This window comes from Harmonia axyridis, chromosome 1 (assembly GCF_914767665.1).
Source record: "Harmonia axyridis chromosome 1, icHarAxyr1.1, whole genome shotgun sequence".
Taxonomy (NCBI): domain Eukaryota; kingdom Metazoa; phylum Arthropoda; class Insecta; order Coleoptera; family Coccinellidae; genus Harmonia; species Harmonia axyridis.
Window position 1 is genome coordinate 74,748,619 of NC_059501.1, and position 15,544 is coordinate 74,764,162.

Consider the following 15,544-nt stretch of genomic DNA (forward strand, 5'->3'; position numbering starts at 1 on the left):
TTACCATTAGCAAAATATTTAATTCACCAAGAACTATGTTATACAAGCATAATAACAGAAATAATAATAAAATAATCATAAATCTCACAATGAATATGAGAAAATATAGAAAAATATCCATTTCTTGATATTTTAATCATTCATTGTTACATTTGAAGTTATTTACATGTTAAAGCAATTTATTTATTCATAATGAGGCAACGTTCTTAATAAAAATGTTTTGGACAATTCGATTTTGTAAACAAAACACTATGTGGACATTATGAGGACAGAAAAATTTGTCCTTATGAGGCCCATTCTGCTAAAGCCTTCATGTCTTCATCATCTTCAACTGCTTTTTCTGTGGAGAATTTTCATAATTAATATTCAGTAAGATATAAGAAATGATCGACATGTATCATAAAAATGATTTCTATTCAGATTAAGAATATCTGGTAGATCTAAGAGAATTATTATATTGTAAATTCAGTCAAATTAATCCTAGCCACAATAATTAACTTACTGGAAGAAGTTGGTTTTGGTTTTACAGCTTCCTTTGGTACTTCAGGAAGTTTGTTTGTAGGCAAAGTGATATCAAGTAATTCACTATCAAGTGTTTCTTGTTCAAGTTCTTCTAATTCCTTGTTTAATTCATCTTCATCAATATCCTCTCCAAAACCAATCGGGTTGCTGATGGCCTGTGATATCTCATTAGCTACATCTTGTTGCTCAGCAATATCATCCATTATATCATGTACTTGATCAACATTCCTACAAGGAATTAACAATTGTGTACTTTATATGATTATAAATTTGTAGAGAGCATACATATGTTTGTGAGCATGTTTAATGGCATCGGCAGCATTTTTCATAGTTTGTATAACATCTGTATTCGTTACTGCCTCTTCTAGTGTTCCTCTTTGTAATTCCAAAGTTGTAAGGGTTCCATCTATCTGTTGCAGCTGTTTTTCATAACGCTTCTTCCTTTTCAATGCTTGTATAGCCGCTATAGTTGAGAAAATTATTTAATGTCAAAGAATGGTACGAAAGGTGAGATCTTTGATAGTATAATAAAAAAATAGCTGGATGATACAAACCCCTTTTATTTTTAGCAGCATTTTGTTTAGCAAGTAAAATTTCTTGTTCTATTTTCTTTTCAAGAAAGGCTTGTTTCTTATTCAGCATTTCCTCCGTTTCACGTAGTTTTTGGATAGCAGCCCCCGTACTTGGTGCTTCATCCGTTTTACCCCCAAATATTTTACTGAAGAAACTCATTTTGAACAGAGTAATTAGTTGAGCTTATGAAATGGGATAAATATTCAGGAGTATTTGAGAAAGTTGAGATTTTTTAATTAGACACAAAATCTAGATGGCTGTCATTACAATCATTACATACACAGAGCATAAAAACAAAAACCCTAGCCATAAATGTCAGATAATATCATAGAACAAGAGACAATGGACTTATGTGTATGGAGTAAAAGCTTATATAAAATGATTTCTTCTGTGTAGGCTGCCCAAGATTCATTTTGCTGCTTACAACTTACAACATCAAAAAATGTTAGAACTTAAATCTTTTCTTATTGATAAAAGTTATTATAATATAGGAGAGTTCTTACAGGAGGGTGATTTTGAGAAGTTGTAATTCAAATATTATAGTTCTTTCTTCATGTTTGTATGTATTTTGATTGAATCTACATACACCTGTATGGTATTTTGATTTAATAAATTATTATTATTATATTATTATTATTATGTATTATTTATCACGTCAGTCTAAGTAATCCCGAGAAAAAAAGATCAATCGCAATTGCAGGCCATATTTTCCCTTATCACTGACTTAGGGCCATTTTTCGGTTAATTAGAACCAAAAACTTTATATAATTCAATCTATATATTATAGGTAGGTATAGTGTTGAATAAAACAATTATAATCTAAAATTTTCTCATAATACGTGTCAATTTTCTTGATCGTTTTCAGTTTTAGGGGATTCCAAGATGAAAACTTCACTTGCATTCAGGGTAGTAACTTCTTGTTCTTGGGGCTTAACATCTTCAGCTGATTTTCCTGTTTCCTCTGCAAATTCAGTTTTCTGTTTGAGTATTGATGAAGTCTTCTCCTTGAGGGATCTTTCACTTGCAACATTTTTTGTATTAGTAGTGGAATCTGAAAGTAGATACATTTTTTGGAAATGAAGATTATTTCAAATCCATTTTACAATTCATTTTCAAATTCAAAACTAAAATAGCCATATAGCCTACTATATAGATATACATACAGGATGTTCCCAAAATGCTGAATTGTAGGTAAAACCCTTTAAATATGGGCTCACATCGCTTCGTTTTCGGGATACAGGGTGTAAAAAGTTTGATTTTTTTCTAGTTTTTTCTCATAGCACCTTCCCTTCACAAGATATAAACTTAAATTTGGCATAGATATTGCAATTTAAAGTTTTCATCATGTGATATGCTAATTTTGAATGCAAATTTTTAGGGTCATTTTTTCTGGGACAGTGCCCGATTCTTTCTTTCAGAACTTTATTTTTGGTGGACCACGGGCGGTTTGGAAAAATGTAAAAATATACTTTCGTCCAGTACTACACTTTTTTAATGTTTTCGTTTTATCAATGAAAAAATATGCTATCGTACGATAGCATATTTTTTCATTGATAAACCTGGTGTCCCAAGTAATCGTATACAGGCAATATCTAGCTTATATGAAAAGATAATTAAAAAATGTCTTTTTATAACATCAAAAAGTACCTTGCCAATAATCTTTAAAAAAGGTTCGTGCATTTGAGTGCCCTGTGGTAGCTACACCTCACCGTTCATATTCAAATGGCACCCCTGTATATTGTCAGTAGAAATTGCGTGTCATTCTATTTGGAATACAACGTTGTATTTGGAATATAATTTTTTGATTTTTTCATTATCTTGTCAAATAAGCGAGATATTGTCGGTATACGATAACTTGGGATACCTGGTATAGGTAGGTACTACCTGATATTTTAATTAGTAAAAATCACCTTGTGGGTTTACAATTTTCTCTGTCGAAAATCCCAGCTTCTTTGAATCTGAACGTACGAGTGATAACGTCTTCATTTCATTAACTTCTTCAGCTTTTATCTCTTCCTTTGGAGGAACTTCTTGGAGATCAAAATGTACCTCCTCCTTTTTCACGGGTTCATGTTTTCCTTTCTTTTTTTTCTTAGATTTCTTCTCTAGATGAAATAAGTAAAGGTTAAATTTTCTCAAATAATTGATTTTTTTGAAATACTTATTTTTGGTGTAAAGTAGATAGATTCACAGTTTACGATTTTCGAGATGGTCGAGTAATTTTGTTTTAAATTTGATTTCTTGTTCCGAAAGAATTCACGGTTTGAACATGTATACTTCTAATTTATATTTAACGCAGTGTGTTACAACACTCAGTTGTTAAATACGTTTGAATGTTCTCAAATAATTACTAAATCATGTCACGGCTCGTATTGTGGCCGTTTTTCTCATCAATTGAAGTCGATACAGTTCCCCAGTAATGGTGTCACTCGGCTCCAACAGCTCATAATATACTGCTCCACAAGAGTTTAGGGATATCGTATTCAATCGTTTTGAAAAGTATGTATTTTCTGAAAATGCCAAGAAGTAAATTAACAAACGCTGAGGCTAATAGAGCTATCGGAATGCTACAGGGTTGCCTAACTCAGGTTGTTGTAGCGGAAAGGCGCCAAGTCAGCCTAAGTGTGATATCTCGACTTTGAAATAGGTTCAGGGAGACAAGTTCCGTGTTGGAAAGGCCAAGACTTGGTGGGCGACGAAAAACAACACCTGCTCAGGATCGTTTCATCACCGTTTCGGCGAGAAGAAACCCTACATCTACGTGTAGAATGCTACGGAATACTCTTCCAAATGAAGATGGGGTCCAAGTTTCCATCGGAACCATCAGACGACGTTTTAGAGAGGTGAATCTAGTTTCTAGACGTCCATTAAGAGGAGTTCCATTAACACGTGACCTTAAGCGTCAAAGACTGGAATGGGCAAGGCAACATATCAATTGGAACGATCATTGGCGTAGTGTCCTTTTCACTGATGAATCCAGATATGGACGATTTTCAGATACTCGAAGAATAAGGGTATGGACAATCCCACGCATACCCCGTAATCATCGCTATGTCCAAGAAGTCCATCCATTCCGAGGGGGTAGTGTTATGGTATGGGCCGGAATATGTTTCAACGGGCGCACAGATCACCACATTTGTCCTGGGAATATGACCGCCTTACACTATAGGGAGCATGTCATTGACAATGTTGTGTCAAATTTTCAAGCTGCTATTGGTGAAAATTTTCAATTTCTAGACGATAACGCTAGACCGCACCTTGCAGCCATAGTTGAGAATGCGCGCGAGGAGCTTGGTATTCTACATTTACCAATACCTCCGCACTAACCAGATTTGAATTGCATAGAACATGCATGGGATATGCTCCAAATAAGATTAGATAATCATCAACCTATCCCAGAATCTTTAAATGATCTAAGAGAGCTTCTGCCCCGTTTATGGAACCAAATTCCTCAAGAAATGTTCAACAACCTCGTGTGTAATATGCAAAGAAGATGTCAAGCTGTTATTGATGCCCGTGTCGTGGCCATACATTGTATTGATAGTCTTGAAATGCTTGAATTCTCCGAGAATAAAATTCCGTTATTTTACTCGATTTTTCTTAACCACCCTGTATACGCTGCAGACCTATAGGCTAAAATTAATTTTATTTCCTGCAACTTGAAATCATATTAATATGAATTTTCATCACAAAAATCTCATTTAAACTATATTTTTTTGCAATTTGAGTCAATATCCCTAACTCACGTGGAGCAGTTTAAATAACACCGAGCTGGTCCCACCAAATACATAGCATAACCTTCGCAGAGTGAATATTCGGTCAAGGCGACGACGTAGAAGCATCTGACCGGGCAGTCCCCATTGCAATGATGACCTTCAACATCCCTTGATCTCAATTCATATGAAACCCAAGTTTCCTGTTTCTGAATCATTTCCTGGTTACTCCTTATGCTGAAGGAAGCACTTCTTGCGTTTGGCATGAATCCTCATCGATCAATACCTCCAATTTCACGTCTTCGAAGACTTTTGGCCTTCCCTCCCGCTGACTGCAGTCGTCAACATCAAAATCACCCTCTTTGGAGCAACGGAACCAATCACGGCATATTGTTTCAGTAAGACTTACTTTTGTCATAAAAGAATTTACATATCCATTACCCCCCCCCTTTAAACAGTACCATGGATCCGCCTCTTCCCAACGCAACTGGATAAAGGATAAAATTACTCATGAAATAGATTGTTACTGACCTATGGTCTGCCATTCTATTCCAGCATTTCTGGCTTCTGGTAGAAAAAAGTAGGAAAAGAAAGTATTATTTATATGTTCATTACCTTTAGGTGGCTTCTTAATTTTTGGTGGTTCTGGCTGTGTGTCAGGATATAAAACCATATAGTCACTTTTAAGTTGGGAACAATCGATCTTAGAGAATTTCTTAATTTTGTACTGATTCTGCAATGCTCCTATAAGATCTAAGTCCAGAAGCACGTTGAGTTTCCTGGACGTAAGAGCTTCTTGGAAGTCCTCAAAAGTCATAGGTTGATCAGGAAGAGAGAGGACAAAATGGCTAAAAATTCAGTTCTCAGTGGGATAACGAGAGAAAATAAATAGAGTTATCAGTTGCCATTATGTATTGGTAATTGGAACATTGAAAAACCAGTCTTTACTTTTGGATATGGCATTGACTATTTTGGAAATATTCAAATAGTCATTTGAAATTTTATTCTGTAGAAAACTTTCAAGGAGCAATGTAGAAAACTTCATTGAATAGCAATAATATTATTTTACATTGAATCTTCCTTAAACAGATCTCGATGCTGCAGTTCCTGCAATTGGTAATATACCTACTCAAATTGTAACCTTATCCGAGTAAGTTTTTTGACATTTTCGAAAATTTAATTAACTTAACTGCGAGACACCCCAGAATAGTATTTTCTCAATCAAACTATAATAAAGCATTATTTAAAAAATTCCAGCTTTGTGGGGAATGGGTTAGTTGAATGAACTGCAAACCCTACCACTACATTTTGTGATTGTTACCCATACCTTCTTCAATAACATCTCTGCGATTCTGAACAATTGATAGCAAACTTGAAAGTTACCTTAAATTTGTACAATTAGAACAGGTTTACATGACAAGCGCAGAAAGCGCAAATTTGACAACGCGCGTTAACAGCGTACACATGAGCTAACGCGCGTTTTTATGAAGTGTGTTTTGAACGCTTTGAATAAAATGCATGTACAGTGCATCCCATTTTGGATGAGAGCCAGATTTCTCGCTTGTTATTTAAGATAGAGCCTTGGGGTTTTCAGGCGCGGATCCAGGGGGGGGAACTGGGGGAACGTTCCCCCTCCAAATGGCCCAGGCACCTCTTACATTTTTCCGGCCCTCCTAGAATTTGACATACTAAGACTCAAATAATTACAAGATCAGCAAAAATTTCACCTTCAATACATTTTGTGAAAACCCATATTAATGAACGACAAAAAAAATGAGGTTCAAAAATGGCGGAAGTGTCTGGGGTTCAGTATTTTGAGTTCCCCTCCCCTCCCAAAGTGGGGCCTGGATCCGCGCCTGTGCATAACTGTTTCCGTTCAAGAGATACAGGGCGAATAATGCTGAGATAAAAACTACTTGTGAATCAGAATTCTGCTTAGAATCCAGTGGCGTACTCAATTTTTTTCAGGATATGGTTTTGAAGATTCAACACAAACCTATATTTTTTTAATGGAACACCCTGTATATCATTACTTCGTTGAATTCTTTATTTTTTTCCCTTCAAAATGATGTATGATACTATGTAGGTAGGATGTTCAGAAATGTTAAAAAAACACTAAATATCAAATAATGATGATTTTTTGTTAATGGGCAATGGATTTCCCATAAAAAAAAAAATCAATAATAATAATTCATAGCGATGACAGCCAGATCAATGCTTACTTGATAAAACAATGCTCCCAAAGGCATAGTAGCCATAATAACAACAAGGATGTTTGTATCATCAATGACCTAATACTTTTAAAAATCAAGAGTAATAATCCTCTTATGAAACTTGGGAAATTGATGGCCCATCAACAAAAAATCATCATTTTAGTGTTTTTTCAACATTTCTGAACATCCTACCTACATAGTATCATACATCATTCTGAAGGGAAAAAAAAAATAACGAATTCAACGAAGTAATGATATACAAGGTGTTCCATTAAAAAAATATAGGTTTGTGTTGAATCTTCAAAACCATACCCCGAAAAAGAAAATTGAGTACGCCACTGGATTCTACGCAGAATTCTGATTCAGACGTAGTTTTTACCTAAGCATTATTTCTAATAACTTCGGAGATAAAGGAGGGGTCCGAAAAGTATCAATTTCCAAAATCGCCCTGGATATCTTGAACGGAAACAGTTATGCAAAATCTGATTAGACCAACTTCAGTTTCACAAAAACGTAGGAGAGGAACGTGAAAACCCCAAGGCTCTATCTTAAATAACAAGCGAGAAATATTGCGATGCACTGTACTTGTAAGAAATGCTTGTTGACAAAACGCGCGTTAAGCGCTTGTCATGTGAACCTGCTCTTAACGAAAAATCAGGAGAAATTTCAAACTATGTCTTGTTATAACAGATTGAACGATGAAAAATTATACCCGAAGTCTACTCGGTTCTTCTTCTTCTTGGGCTTCATAGATAAATATTTGCATCGTCCAAACAAAACTTTCGGCAGATAGGGACCATGTATTTCGTAATCTGCAAGAACCGCTCCATAGATTACGTTTTTTCCTTGTTCTCTAATCCTTTCCATCAGCTTCGATAAAAAAAGAATTATTTTGGTGGGGCAGTTTTGAAGCGAGTAATTTTTCTGCGTAAGTTCTTTCATAAATTTACTGGAAATTGATCATTTCGAAAGGAGTCGGGATCCTCACGAACAGATGACCAATTTTCCCGTTCCACGTTATCAATTTCCTTGGGTTCAATTTTCTAATATTTCAGATTATTAAATTATTAAAAACACTGTTGGTTTCTTACAATGCTAAAATACCGATGAATGCTCAGATCTCAGATGATATCAATGTTGGTTTTATTGCTTTGGTAAAATGTATCTCAGTATCTGCTTGAACTGATCAGATAATAGGTAGGAAATGCTTGAAACATACTTTGTTGGAATGGAAAAACCATGCAAGATAACCTTCCAAAGAAACATTACATTTTCTTATTTTATTTTCTTACATTCAGAAACCTCTTCTGCACGACTGTATTCTCCATATCGATTAGTTGAAGAGGTCTTTCACTAGGTTTGGCCAGTAACTCAGCACAATTGAATGCTTGTTGCGGGGAAATAACATTATTTCCTATCTTAAGATGTTCCAAAGAATTACTTTGAGACACTCCTTTCACTAAAAAATTCAGCGAAGGTCCCCCTATCCTGAAAAATTTTTATTATGAAGAATTTATTTATTGGTCTATATTTATTATTGGATATTTTCAACACATCATCATAACTGTCCATTTCAAATATTTTTGGAGAAAATTAGATCGACTTCTTGGAGACGTATTTTGATTGTGCTAAAAAAATTGAAGTATAGAATATCCAAAGTCACTTGGAGGAAGCTGAATATTTCGATTATACAAGGGTTGTCCAAGTTTCCAGAAATTCATTTGGGGCCAGTGAATTTATTGCCTAACAATAATTTTGAATGAACCCTGGTATTAAGCGGATCGCGGTATCCACTTCAAAGGGATATCTTCAGCCAAGCGTTTTATATGGACTAGTTGAAGTGATTTTGGATTTAACGGGTGTTTTTTTTCGAGGTATATAACTTTAAATTGGCATTACTGTTCAAGATGGCGACCGATTTAACAGCTGTCAAGTGATTTATTCTCAGTTTGGTTTGGCAATTCATTATGAATAGACTCACGCCTGAACAACGCTTGCAAATAGTGCAATTTTATTTCGAAAATAATGGTTCTGTGCGGAATACGTATCGCGCACTAGGTCCATTTTATTTTTTTTAGCGATGAAACGCACTTCTGGTTGAATGGCTACGTCAACAAACGAAACTGCCGCATTTGGAGTGAAGCTAATCCTCAAGTGTATGTCGAAACACCGTTACATCCAGAAAAACTGATTGTTTGGTGCGCTTTATGGGCTGGTGGAATCATTGGTCCGTAGTTCTTTAAAAACGATGATGGCCAGAACGTTAAAGTCAATGGTGATCGGTATAGATTACTAACTTTTTCATTCCTGAATTGAACAACCATGATGTCCAGGAGCTGTGGTTCCAACAAGACGGCGCAACATGTCACACAGCTCGTGCCACAATCGATTTATTGAAAGACACGTTTGGTGACCGCCTAATTTCACGTTTCGGACCTGTGAATTGGCCTCCAAAATCTTGTGATTTAACAACGCTAGACTACTTTCTGTGAGTCTATGTAAAGTCATTGGTCTATGCGGATAAGCCACAAACCCTTGACCATTTGGAAGACAACATTCGCCGTGTTATTGCCGATATACGGCCACAAATGTTGGAAAAAGTCATCGAAAATTGGACGTCCAGATTGGACTACATCCGAGCCAGCCATGGCGGTCATATGCCAGAAATCATATTTAAAATGTAATGCCACAAGATTATCTTGCGGATAAATAAAATGTTAATCGAATAATCCATCGTTGTTTTATTGAAATTAAAAGTTCTATAGCTCTAAAAAAACACCCTTTACTATACCCCTGGCATCTCGAAGACTTTGACTTGCTATTCAGCAAGTACTGAAAGGCTATACCATCTAGCCGAAAGAGTTGAAAAACCGTCTTCTATTTGCTTATAGTACGTAGTCTACCATTTCTGGGACTTTGACGAAGGGTTTCAGTGGCAAAGTACCACGCTATTGAACGTGATGACACATTTTGTCTGAAATTGAAGAAATTGACTACTTGCAATCGTTTTGGACCAGACTGAAGCATCCCAAGGGCTTTATTGGCAACGTCCTCAGATGAAACATATCTTAGTATAATGAAAATGTTTAATTGCGTAGAACCGTTTGATCTTATCCAAGACGAAATAGAGACTGAAGAGAAAATATTTCAAATGTGTGCATCTGACACAAAAAATGCTTGAATTTGATGAACACTACCTTCACGAGGAACCAAATGATGTTTTTATAATCTTTATAGGCTTATGTAATTGAAAAAAAAAATAGATTCTAGATGATGTCTACTGTTATATTTAGCATTGGATTTCTTTTCAATTGTCCTCTTGATTCGGAGTGGATTGAGCTGGATTCGACTGGTATAAAGGCTAGAACTGATATTGTGTGCATTCGGAAAAGTTTCATAGTTGGCGAATCTGGGCGAGTCAGACAAGCCTTGATTCGGATTTGTTTAGTGTAAAGGGGAAATCATTTATAACCCTTAGGTATTCAAGAAAATAATTTTCCTAGGTTCTAAGCAATATTCGGAAAAAGAATTATTGAAATTCAAGGAAGGAACTGCTTGAATATTCATCTCGAACCAAATGTCGATTGAAAATAATAATAGGCGTACAACTTTGCTTCCGCCTTTTCTTTCCGAAATTCGAGGCTCTATTTTAAAAAACTGGTTATACATTTATGAATTGTCTTTCGCTGGCCACAACTTTCTCCCATTTTTCGGGCAGCGTATGAATCCCGCGTTGAAAAAACTGGTCATCTTTTGAAGCGATCCACGAATCGATAAAAATTTTTACTTCTTCATAAGACCGGAAGTGCTGGTCAGCTAGGCCGTATGCCATTGATCGAAACAAGTAATAGTCCGATGGAGCAACGTCTGAAGAATACTGCGGGTGGGATAAGACTTCACATTTCAATGCTTTCAAGTATGTCTTGACCACTTTCGCAACATAGGATCGAGCATTGCCATGCTGTAAAATCACTTTATAATGTATCTCGTTGTATTCCGGTGGTTTGTCTTTCAATGCTCTGCTCAAACGCATTAATTGCATTCGATAACAATCGCCTGTGTTTCAGTCAGTTCTAACAACTCATAATACCCTACGCCGAGCTGATCCCACCAAATACTGAGCATGACCTTGGAACCGTGAATATTCGATTTGACCGTCGACGTGAAAGCATGGCCATGTATCCCTATGATTTTCTGCACTTGGGATTATCTTATTGAACCCATTTTTCGTCCCCAGTCACAATGCGATGCAGGAATCCCTTCCGTCTTTGCCTTGCAAGCAGCTGTTCACATGCAAACAAACGGCGTTCAACATCTCTCAGCTTCAACTCGTACGGCATCCAATTTCTTTGTTTCTGAATCATTTCACTTTCACAACATGGGGTCGAGCAATGTCATGCTGCACTTAATCATGTCTCTCGTTGTATTGCGGCCGTTTTTGTTCTAATGCTGGGATCAAACGGTTTAATTGCATTCTATAACAATCGCCTGTGATTGTTTAAGTCGGTTTTAACAACTCATAATACCCTACGCCGATCTGGTCCCACCAAATACTGAGCATGACCTTGGAACCGTGAATATTCGGTTTGGCCGTCGACGTGAAAGCATGTCTGGGATATACCCATGATTTTCTGGGCTCTGAATTATCGTAATGAACCTATATTTTTCGTCTTCAATCACAATGCGATGCAGAAATCCCATCCGTCTTGCCTTGCAAACAGCCTTTCACAAGCAAACAAACGCCGTTCAATATCTCTCGGCTTCAACTCGTACGGCACCCAATTTCCTTGTTTCTGAATCATTCCCATGACTTTCAGGCGTTTTGAAATGGCTTGTTGCGTCACTCCCAATGATCTAGCCAATTCTTGTTGCGATTGACACGAGTCTGGATCAAGTAATGCCTCCAATTCTGCATCTTCGAAAACCTTCTCTCTTCCACCGTCATGCTGGTCTTCGACGTCAGAATCACGGTGCTTGAAACGTTGAAAATACTCTCGGTAGGTACGTTCTTCCACTAAAAACGGCGAAAGCAAAGTCGTACACCTAATGAATCATTTGCCGATATTTTCGGCAGAACATGGAACTGTAGATATACTTACAAATTATTGCTCAAATCCAAAAATCTCAGTGTGCTACTTTTCTTCAGATATCTGATGAAAGGAAAAACGGATTTCTCCGAAGATATTCCATTCCAAGATAAAATGAGACATTCAAGAGATGGATTTTCCAACAAACCTTGACATAATTTCTTCATACCTGCAATACTCTCAAGATATGAATGTTTTATTTATGAGTAGTTTCATAAACTATCTTCAATAATAGTTTCACATAAATCTGCAAATGTGTATAAGGCCAAGTAGCAGTCACTAGGTAGGTGTCTTATTCAGGTTTGCACTAACTTATAGCTACGTAATTTTTTCTGTACACTAACTTAATTTGTTTATCTTTCTCATAACGAATTTTATTCAGCTATAATTTTTTCAGGTCAGATCTATTGCTGGTAACAAGGTACCAGGGCCGACGTTATGGGTGAAACAGTGAAGCATCGATGCAGTGAAGCGGCCGTTTCAGGCGCCCCTTTTTGAGGGGCGGCAATTCGGCCTAGTTTGATGGTCAATTTTTCGTATTTCATCCTTGATTTTTTAAAACAACATAAGATTGTTCAGATTAGCTGCGTTTGTCAACCTTCCTGCAATAAAAATCCTCAAACTGCCTTTACTAAGCCACCTGTATAATAAATAACACATGGCAGCTCAAGCAATGTAAACAGAATTCTCTATTACCCTCATTGAAAGAGGGATAAAATCATTGTATATTTCACAAAGACGAGAAGCAACACTACCTTTGCTTTCGAATTATTGAAATCCGATGTTTACACATTCAAATTATGGATGATTCCTACGATTTTGCATTTGAAACTAGTTACTGCTTTTTCAGCAGGGGCGGCGAAAAATTCTTTGCTTCAGGCGATAAAATCACTTGCTCCAGCCTTGCCAAGCACTATGAGCGATTGGTGTCTGCTCTCTCCTTTTGATGTTATTGGAATACTTGTAACGGGTGTTTTTTTCGAGGTATATAACTTTAAGTTGGCATTACTGTTCAAGATGGCGACCGATTTAACAGCTGTCAAGTGATTTATTCTCAGTTTAGTTTGGCAATTCATCATGAATAAACTCACGCCTGAACAACGCTTGCAAATAGTGCAATTTCATTTCGAAAATAATGGTTCTGTGCGGAATACGTATTGCGCACTACGTCCATTAGCGATGAAGCGCACTTCTGGTTGAATGGCTACGTCAACATACATAACTGCCACATTTGGAGTGAAGCTAATCCTCAAGTGTATGTCGAAACACCGTTACATCCAGAAAAACCGACTGTTTGGTGCGCTTTATGGGCTGGTGGAATCATTGGTCCATACTTCTTCAAAAACGATGATGGCCAGAACGTAACAGTCAATGGTGATCGGTATAGAGCCATGATTACTAACTTTTTCATTCCTGAATTGAATAACCATGATGTCCAGGAGCAGTGGTTCCAACAAAGACGGTGCAACATGTCACACAGCTCGTGCCACAATCGATTTATTGACACGTTTGGTGACCGCCTAATTTCACGTTTTGGATCTGTGACTTGGCCTCCAAGATCTTCTGATTTAACACCGCTAGACTACTTTCTGTGGGACTATGTAAAGTCATTGGTCTATGCGGATAAGCCACAAACCCTCGACCATTTAAAAGACAACATTCGCCGTGTTATTGCCGATATACGGCCACAAATGTTGGAAAAAGTCATCGAAAATTGGACGTCCAGATTGGACTACATCCGAGCCAGCCGTGGCGGTCATATTCCAGAAATCATATTTAAAATGTAATGCCACAAGATTATCTTGCGGATAAATTAAATTCATGTCAATCGAATAATCCATCGTTGTTTTATTGCAATTTAAAGTTCTATAGCTCTAAAAAAAAAACACCCTTTATATTTTGATAGCTCACCGTATTTATCCTTGGGTAGTAGTTTATTACCTCTAAAAACGCCTACCGCAATACTTCAAGTGATAAACTGATTAGATATTCCAATGTCAAATATATTATTATGTACAAAAGGCTAACCTACATTTTGGAGTGTTGAAGCAGTTCCACGATAAGTCCAGCTTTATCAAACGCGATGCTTCTACCAATATGTCGTACAAATAGTCGACAGCTTCCTCCGTGAACTCGTTATGACCCAAGTTCAGGCTGGTTAGATTGTAATTTAGCGACAGGCCACTTTTTCCTTCCCTCAGACCTTCGTTTCCTAACGAATTGAAACTGAGGTCCAATTCTTGGATAGAACTCGACTCCAAAGCACCGGATAGTATGGCCATACCTGTATATTAAAAAAAAAAATAGAACTATAGTATAAAACTTGACTTGACCTTAGAAACCACAGATCTCTACGAGGGTTGACTTCAATATTTTGGGAATGGATAGGATTATCATATAAAGGACTTCATATTTTCTCAGAAAAATTAAAAAAAAAAATCTCAACAATGGTCAGTTGGCTAGGCTTTCAAGAGCCAACCTTCTCTATACGCTGTTTCGTTCCGAGATCGCTGGTGTACCCATCAATTCGGCTATCCAGCGATCTCTGCCCAAGTCACAGCCTCTCACACCATCTTGGAGAGGTGACTCTGCACAAATTTGGAGTTCTTTATGAACCCACCGATGCCTCGCTAGAGAGTGACGCGAAGCCAATAACGCCACCTTTCGGGCATGCAGAGTCATTAAAGTCGTATATCACTCAGAATTGACTGCTCCACATTGCTCTATTGGTAGAGTACAGTGCATCCCATTTTGGGTGAGACAGCCAGGTTTCTCGCTTGTTATTCAAGATAGAGCCTTGCGGTTTGCACGTTCCTGTCCTACTTTTTCGTGAAACTCAAGTTTGTCTAATCAGATTGTGCATAACTGTTTCCGTTCAAAAGATACAGGGTGATTTTGGAAATTGATACTTTTCGGACCCCTTCTTTATCTCCGAAGTTATTAGAAATAATGCTGAGGTAAAAACGTCTGAATCAGAATTCTGCGTAGAATTCAGTGGCGCACTCAATATTTTTTTTCGGGGTATGGTTTTGAAGATTCAACACAAACTTATGTTTTTTTTAATGGAACACCATGTGTATCATTACTTCGTTGAATTCGTTATTTTTTTTCCCTTCAAAATGATATATGACACTATGTAGGTGGGATGTTCAGAAATGTTAAAAAAACACTAAAACATCAAAAAATGAAGATTTTTTGTTAATGGGCAATGGATTTCCCATAGAAAAGAAGAATCAATAATGATAACAATAATTTATAGCGATGACAGCTAGATCAGATTGGTTTTTTCCCTCCAATGCCTACTTGATAAAACAATGCTTCCAAATGCATAGTAGCCATAATAACAACAAGGATGTTTATGTCATCAATGACCTACTACTTTTAAAAATCGAAAGTAATAATCCTCTTATTGAAACATAGAAAATTCATGGCCCAT

The 15,544-nt window shown here is 36.8% G+C and overlaps 2 protein-coding genes across 5 annotated transcripts in view; both read right to left on the reverse strand.

The window, feature by feature from the left end:
- On the reverse strand, positions 1-1,254 carry LOC123688558 (charged multivesicular body protein 4b). Its single transcript, XM_045627137.1, has 4 exons — positions 1,077-1,254; positions 808-985; positions 503-750; positions 1-340 (listed from the first exon to the last, which is right to left on the reverse strand). Exons 1-4 carry the CDS (start codon positions 1,252-1,254, stop codon positions 285-287), a joined length of 660 nt encoding a protein of 219 aa, XP_045483093.1. The 3' UTR covers positions 1-284.
- LOC123688554 (leucine-rich repeat-containing protein 74A-like) overlaps positions 1,198-15,544 on the reverse strand; it is a 27,876-nt gene continuing 13,529 nt past the window's right edge. For 3 of the 4 annotated variants that reach the window (XM_045627130.1, XM_045627132.1, XM_045627133.1), the window contains exons 4-10: positions 14,141-14,392; positions 12,121-12,277; positions 8,314-8,509; positions 7,734-7,891; positions 5,424-5,656; positions 3,006-3,200; positions 1,198-2,146 (exon numbers count right to left, since the gene is read on the reverse strand). In XM_045627130.1, coding sequence (XP_045483086.1) covers positions 1,938-2,146; positions 3,006-3,200; positions 5,424-5,656; positions 7,734-7,891; positions 8,314-8,509; positions 12,121-12,277; positions 14,141-14,392 — 1,400 coding nt within the window. In that variant the 3' untranslated portion in view covers positions 1,198-1,937. Of the gene's footprint in view, positions 2,147-3,005; positions 3,201-5,423; positions 5,657-7,733; positions 7,892-8,313; positions 8,510-12,120; positions 12,278-14,136; positions 14,393-15,544 lie in introns of all 4 variants that reach the window. The other variant, XM_045627131.1, reaches the window with a different exon arrangement.